The following is a 7,967-nucleotide window of genomic DNA, read 5'->3' on the forward strand; positions in this document are numbered from 1 at the left end:
TGAATCAAATGATCTCATTAGAAATTTATTGTCATCAAGATATACAGCAGAACTTCTTGTGTATCATTTCCAAATTGGTAAACACCAGATTCGAAAGTTACCTAATCCAGAAAGAGGAGAGGTTCACTCGGCAATTTTTCAAAAGAGACAGGAAGTCATTTTATTAAATTGACATTACCTCACATATCTTACAATTACTCTTCGCTACTGTTGTCCTCTTCCCTTCTTTATCTTTATTTTATTTATCATTTGTCATTGATGATATATGTATTCAATTTTCCCTCACACCTCAACCATCTCAAAACTTACAATTTGATTCTTTGCGTTACTTTTGATTACATCTTCAGTTTCGTTACTCATTGTTTCCATCTTCTCAATTTCCCTCAGATCTTAATTGATTTTGTTTCTTTTCTTTCAGGTAAATTGAACCCTGATTATTTTATCTCAATTTGCTCCTTATTTCCAAAATCTTCATGGTCCTCTCCAGCAATTTATTAAATAAGAAATGAGATAATGGGGGAACTTATACTTATAGTTCTACACCGAACAATAGTTTATTCCATTTTCTACTTTTCGTTTCACCACCAATATTTTCATTCACTTAATTAGATGTTTAAATTTTCCAGTTTGGATATGTTGAGTTGTCGGAAATGAATAATGACATAAAAACAAATCATTAGTTGACGAAAAAGACAAATTTTCGACCTGTACATACTCATTATACAGATAATATGTTTTGAACAATGCTGAACAAGCTTAACGCAAAAACGTAAACTTTAGATAAGTTTACCAATTAGGTAAATAGCAAATTACTAAGATCGTTGTTAACTTTAGGTTCTAATTGGTTTGTTTTTGTGTAACGTAAATTCAACTATGTGTTATTCAAATTCCTGTTTGTATTAAAACAATGTTAGCGATCAGAAGAAGTGAAAATATCAAAGTCATCGTTTTTGTAGGTATTCTTATGCAAAGTATGATCTCAGCCGATAATGAGAGTAAGTTATTATATATATATATAAATGAAAAATGAAAAAAACAAGAATTAACGGTCTTCCGTCTTCTTATTAGTTATTATTGGGAATGAAACAATGAATACAGCTGAAATATGACTATCAATATACATAATTTTGATATTTAGATTATATAAAAGAAATTGTTGAAATTTTTATTTCACAAACAATGAAAATTTATCGGAATTTGTCCATCCATTTTTACAATATACTCATATATAATACTTGGTAATCTCAACATTCTCATTTACAGAATATGCTGCTACAATAGAAACAGTGTCGACAGAAACACAATCGAACACAATTATCAATTCCTTAGCAGAAATTAGAACAGAGGCAATAACAACTATATCAACAGAAACGGGATATGAATCCACAACAACAAAAGCTCCAGCATCATTAGAGTCCAATACAACCGAGTCACGAACTCAAACGGATTCTCAATCTGGAGCAATCTCAGAATCTACCGAAAGGGTAAACTCTTCTGACGAGATAGATTCCGAGCCTGATCTAACTTCAGAATCCTTTTCAAACCAGTCAGGTACGAAATCTTCAGAAAGAGTAGACTCGATCCCTTCAACATCTTCGGGATTATTAGCAATTTCAAATGACAGATCCGAGACAACTGCAAAGTCTATAGCATCAGAAAATTCAGAATCTGAAATTATTACAGATACTTCTGCAGTAGACGATACTGAATCTAATTCTTCTTCAGAATCCTCTACAAATGAGGAATATGATCCAGCAATATCAAATGCTGGATCCGAAACAACTACACAATCTCCAGGAGTAACAATCCCAAAGTTCCAACCTTCCACAGAATCTTCTAAAGCGTTAGATGCTGATTCTAATACATATTCAGATGATTCTTCGATTACAGAATCCCAATCTGAGTCAAATGCAGAATCTGGATCAGAAACTAATGAAAACTTTCTAGCAATATCAAATGCAGGATCTGAAATTAATACAATATCTTCAGCAATAATAAACCAAGAATTTCAAATCATTACAGAAACTTCTAAGACAGAGTATGCTGAATCTTCTGTAACGGATAATAATGAACCAGATTCATCTCCAAAATTACCCCAAAATGAAGAGTCTGAATTCAAATCAAGTGAAGAATCTTCGGATGACGCAAACTCGACGTCTGGAACATTTTCGGAGCTACCCAGAATATCAAATGATGGATCCTACACTATTAAACAATCTCCAGAAGTAGTAATCTCCAAGTTGCAAGCTAGTTCAGAAATTCCTACAGCTATAGATGTTATAGATTCCGAATATACTTCGAATTCAGAACGACCAGATACTGGAAATTTCCTAGTGATATCAAATGCTGGATCCGAAACTACTCCTAAATCCTCAATAATCACAAACCAAGGGTCTCAAACTATCACAGAAACGGAGAATGCTAAATCTGATTTATCTTTAGAAGCATCATCAAATCCAGATTCTGAATTGGAAGCTAGTGCAGAATCTCTGCCAAAATCAGACTCGACATCTGAGACTTCTTCGGGATCCCCAATAATATCAGATGATGGTTTCAAAACAACTACACAATCTCCAGTATTAGCTAATACAGAATCTTCTTTAGCGATACATGATGATTCTAATATAGACATTGCAGAAACAGATTCTGAATCCGAACGAAATTCAGAAGCTACCGCAAGATCAATTGGAAATTTCCCAGCAATATCATCAAATGCTGGATCCTCAACAACTTTACAATCTTCGGAAACAGCAAACATGGAAACTGTTACCGATCCGTCTGCCATGGAAAATTCTGAATTTGAAATAACTTTTCCAGCAGAAGAGGACTCGACATCAGGAAATTCTTTGAAACTTCCAGAGATATCAAATACCGCATCCGAAATGACTAGTCAACCTCCTGCATTAGCAAGCTTACAATTTCAAACCAATTCAGGAGAAACTGGAAATTCAGAATCTGAATCAAATTCTGAATCTCCGATAGGAACAACTGTACGTTTTCAATTTTCTTTGAATACTGGTTCCGAAACTAATACAAAATCTGCAGAAACAGTAAACCTGGAATCTCAAACCATCACAGTGACTTCCGCAGCGGGTAGGTCTGAATCCGATGAAGCTCCTCCATCAGAAGCAGTCTCTGCATCCGTAAATCCTGTTGAATTTTTAGCAATATCAAACGCGGTATTCGAAATTACTACACAACCTCCAACATTAGCAAGCATAAAGTTTGAAACAAATTCAGAAAGTGGGGAGTCTGAACTAAATTCAGAATCTCTAACAGGAGATACTGAATATCTTCCAGCGATATCAAATGATTCTGCAACAGAAAGTGGGTCGGATATTAAGATAAGTACAGATTATCCTGCAACACCAAAAACTGCAATATATCCAACAGAGTCCAATTTTGGAACAAAATATAATTTATACTTCAGCTCCGAACTGGTAAGGATGGAAAGTCAACTTATTAGAAATTCGACACGACACCTCTAATAATTAAGTTTATTCTTCCATAGTTTATAAACTTCAGCACAATAATTCAACTCCTTAATAATTGAATTGAAGATCAGCAAAAAATTTCACACTCACATCGATTTCTATAATCAATATCTATAATACCGAGGATATTTTTAGTTCTCTGCTTTCACTAGATGTTGTTTCTTCTGTTTTACTAATTTCTTTAAATCTTGTTAACTAGCTCTTATTTATGTTTATTGATAATCAAAACAACAGTCCCTTTGTCATAGATATAATGTTTGATATTTTTTTTCAAATTTCCAATACTTACTCATTTATTAAAATAATGCAAATCAGTTTGATGGACGTGCTCTTCGAAATTGCTTGTTTTTTTTGTGTAATTCGCGCTGGTTTCCCAATAGGAGTCGTTCAGGCACAGTTTTTGAAAAAAAAATTTTTTTCTCACTTCCATTTTTAATTGGTGAATCTTTATAATTATATTATATAATATTATATATTATATTATAAAATTGATCCTAAGAACCCAACCCTTTTTTCTATATGTAGATTAATATTCTGTTTGAGCACCGAAAAATTTGTTTTCCATAGCCTATATAACAATCAACCCGTGATGATATACAGGATGTTTCTAAAAAAGGTGATCCCTTTTCTAGGATAGATAGAAATTTTATCAAGAGAAACTTTTTGTTGTAAAATTAAATGACGGTTAAGTTCACTTGAAAATTTGCTTAATAAATATAATATTGAAAAAGTTATGTTCAATAATATTTGGTACGAACCGTGTAACCCTCTATAAGAATCAGATAAAAAAAGAAATTCATTGTATGTGTATAATTTTTTTCATCAACGCCCTTTATCTTGAATACGGATGGCGTTACGAAATTTTTTACTGACCAGACCACAAATATTTTTCAGTTCTCTATCTATCCTAGAAAAGGGATCACCTTTTTTTTTCAACACCCTGAGTATAATATATGTAACTATTTTTTATATCTATTCTTGCAGGCATCGTACCAAGGCGCACAATCAGCATGTGAGGAAATGAATATGCAATTGGTTACCATTGAAGATAAAGAGAAGAATGACGAAATACAAAAATATCTTCAGCAAATAGGTAATAATTGAATTCATATCAAACAGAATTAAATAAGATTGGTTACTATGAGCGAAACAGAATTCCTGAAATATTGAAAGTTATTTTATTTAAAATTTTCCTTTTAACAGGCGATACCACAAAAACTTTTTTATCGGGAGCAGTAAGAAGAGGATTAGACGGAAGAAAAGCTGCAAATGAGCCGTTCCGTTGGGAGAATTTACATAGACTCACATTTAGAAACTTCATAGAAGGCACGCCTAGAAACTATCCAGATATTGAAAGGACGGTGATTGCCGTTACGAACGATGGAAAAGAATTGAAATGGTTAGATGTTAAACCTACAGATAATTACTATTACATATGCGAAACACCTTCTTCTTCAGATGTTCCTGGTAGGTATTCCCAATATTCTGATACAAAAATAACATAATCATTTCCATTCTTGTATCAGTTTGTCTGTCACATCTATTTCTTCCTCACACTCACAAACTGAAATAATTATTCCATTTTTATTAATATGTAGTTGGAGAAGAGGTATTTTCTAGACATTACAACATGGATAAACAACATTGTACACTTGTGTTCTATTAATATTTGAATACAAGTGTGCAAACTATAGAAATGTGTTATACATGAGATTTCTGTTTGAATCATTATTATACTATTGTTAAAGGAAATTGAAAATTTGACATGCAATTTATGTTTTGTTTCAGCTCCTCTTGAACCAGAAAATCCGTACAATTTCCATTTTAGTGACTTCATTGTAAGTTATTTGCGTTAGTTAATACAGAATACGTGCTCACATTTTATTTATGCAACTGTCTCTTATTTTGAATGATTTTTATTCCATAAAAGTATTTAGACGAAAAGAACGGTGGTTGTATAAAACAAATTTCAAAGTTTCAAGGAATGTACTGTGTGTACAGCTCTTAAATGATTACTTTTTGGAAAGTTTCGAAAATTTGGAGGTGGTTTAACATAACCATTGGAGTTTAGGTAGCCTCAAAAAATCAATCCGAAAAACTATCTGAGCACAAAACCTATGTCTTGTATAGAAAAACGAGCATCTAAAAATAGCAGAACTTGTACTTTCTCCATGCCGGTAAAACAATGCCTTTCAAGGATATTCAATCATATCAAATTCTAGAATTTGATTTATTTCAAATCTTCTAAAAAATCTAATTCAACTAAATGTCACCGGTGAAATTTTGATCAATGAAAAAGGGGCTTGAAATAACTAAATTGAGGAGCTGAAATTTGCCTCAGTTTTTCTAGATAATCTCAGGGTAAACTTCCCAGTATGTGAATTCCTGCTTAAAATTCAGAAGTCTTGGCAGTAATCTGGCTGAAATTTTGTTGTTAACGCTGATGCTCGATTGCCATATCGCTTAAAGTTCTGCAATGGTCTCCCTAAATGGATTATCCTACTGCGTTGACGTTTTCATCGGTGGTGCTTGTGCTGGGGTGCCGCGCATGTTGTAAGTTGGCCATCAGTTCTCAGCCTCTGCTTCGGAATATTATTCATGCGTTCGTATCTTGGTGAGATGGTGGCTAAAGATATAATGAAAAGCAAGGTTGCGCGGTCCCGGCTGTTCTCGACGCTTTAAAATAGACCAATCTAACATCTAATACAGCCACTTTTACGATACTAAATTTTTCGCGCACTTATTCTAAAATTCCGGTTTCCACACTTTTATAAAATTTAAACAAAGCTTGAAACATTTCGGAGGCTTATCCAATTAATCTAAAAATGTATAGAAAATTATCAACTTCTATTGTTCATTTCCAGGTGGATTCCTATAAAGCTGCAGCTTCCGAATGTGCTAAATTAGGAATGTCATTGGTTACAATATCCAATGAAGTAAAAAATTATGCGCTGGCAAAAATACTAGAGGCAAATGGTAATTCTTTGAATTGTTTTTTAAATATGATTTTTTTCAGAATCTGCTGTTGATATTAAAACTGCAAAAATGGGATAAACCAAATCACAGATGATCGATGAATCAATAACATTTTCGTCCAATCAGTTTTCGTGTACTATCTTTTAATTAGTAATTCTTGATGCTTTCAACATTCTAGGACATTAATTGGCTTCAGTTTAGGTAACAACTCCTATTCTATTCAATATTAGGTGTTGAATTCTGAGATTCTGCAGTGCTCTGTATGCAGTTATAGAATCTGCAGTCTATTTTTTCTACCAGTTCGGATTTGTTGAAGTGACTATTCATTTACCTGTATTACATTCTTTCTGTGTAATAGTGTCTCATTAATGTCTTCAGTTACTGTGTTCTTAGTAGTATTATCCAGTAGTATTTATTTTTCTTCAGTTCCTTTTAATAATGTATCGGTGTTGATTCCTAATCCTCCAGAATGTTTTGCTCTGGGCCCATACACTCTTATCCCAGTTTTTTTCTTTGCTTCTGGACCATCTTTGTACTATTCTATGCTATTATTTCTCTGTCCATAAATATAAATATTAATTATCGTAGTTCCTGTTTTTACATATATATTTCAACCACTGGAATATGAATGAAACAACACAATGAAATTTCTAAATTTTCACGAACAGTTAATATACATGGCATATTTTTTGTAGATGATAGTACTCGGTATCTGCAAATGTCTTTCGTGAAGAATAACGTTCTAGTGTGGCCGAACTGTGATCGAGTACAGTGGACAAACCCAAGTACAGATTGCTCCACGAAATCAACAGATCTTTGTGAATCCATACATTTTGACTATGCCACTCAAAATGCAGGTTGGTGTAGGGATGACTGCTCGAAACGTAGATTTCTCCTATGCGAAAAAATAACCAAATCAGAATTGAGCCAAAATGGAGCAAAACAGTGTAAGGTTAAAAAAGGTCATGGAACAGCAAGTATATAGACAAAATCTGGTAGTGGAGGTTGTAAAAAACGATGCAAGATAGCGTGGTAGCTTATAAAATAAGTAAAATTGGTAGTTCATGTAATATATTGATGAGAATAATTAATAAATGGTATAAATGATTTATTATTATGATATATTATTACTAATCATACTGTGTATAACAGTATATGAATGTAACCTATAATTACAATTCTGAATTGCATGTTACTAATCACATATTACTGTGGACTTTCAGAAAGATATCAAATCTTTGATTTTCCTCTATGAACAGTTTTTTAATCCATCAACTTCATCGAAATTCCTCCTTTCTCAGTCTAAACTATATATGGAAAATAATTATCGATTAAGTTCATCTCAGGATATTTCTTATACCAGAGCTCATACAAAGTAAACAATTTCACGACATCCCAAAGCGCTTCCTGTGACCTAATACTCATATCAATAGTACGTTCTATGTACAAATAGTAAATCAGTATCAGTAGATCGATTTGTATATTTACCGACAATGA

At 32.9% G+C, this 7,967-nt stretch overlaps 1 protein-coding gene across 1 annotated transcript; it reads left to right on the forward strand.

The window, feature by feature from the left end:
- The first annotated feature begins 778 nt into the window (after positions 1-778).
- Positions 779-7,584, forward strand: LOC130896249 (uncharacterized). The gene is made up of 7 exons (XM_057804198.1): positions 779-995; positions 1,264-3,440; positions 4,479-4,587; positions 4,698-4,961; positions 5,283-5,332; positions 6,359-6,470; positions 7,166-7,584. Exons 1-7 carry the CDS (start codon positions 908-910, stop codon positions 7,453-7,455), a joined length of 3,090 nt encoding a protein of 1,029 aa, XP_057660181.1. The 5' UTR covers positions 779-907; the 3' UTR covers positions 7,456-7,584.
- Positions 7,585-7,967: the final 383 nt, after the last annotated feature.

This window comes from Diorhabda carinulata, chromosome 7 (genome assembly GCF_026250575.1).
Source record: "Diorhabda carinulata isolate Delta chromosome 7, icDioCari1.1, whole genome shotgun sequence".
NCBI classification, from domain to species: Eukaryota; Metazoa; Arthropoda; class Insecta; order Coleoptera; family Chrysomelidae; genus Diorhabda; species Diorhabda carinulata.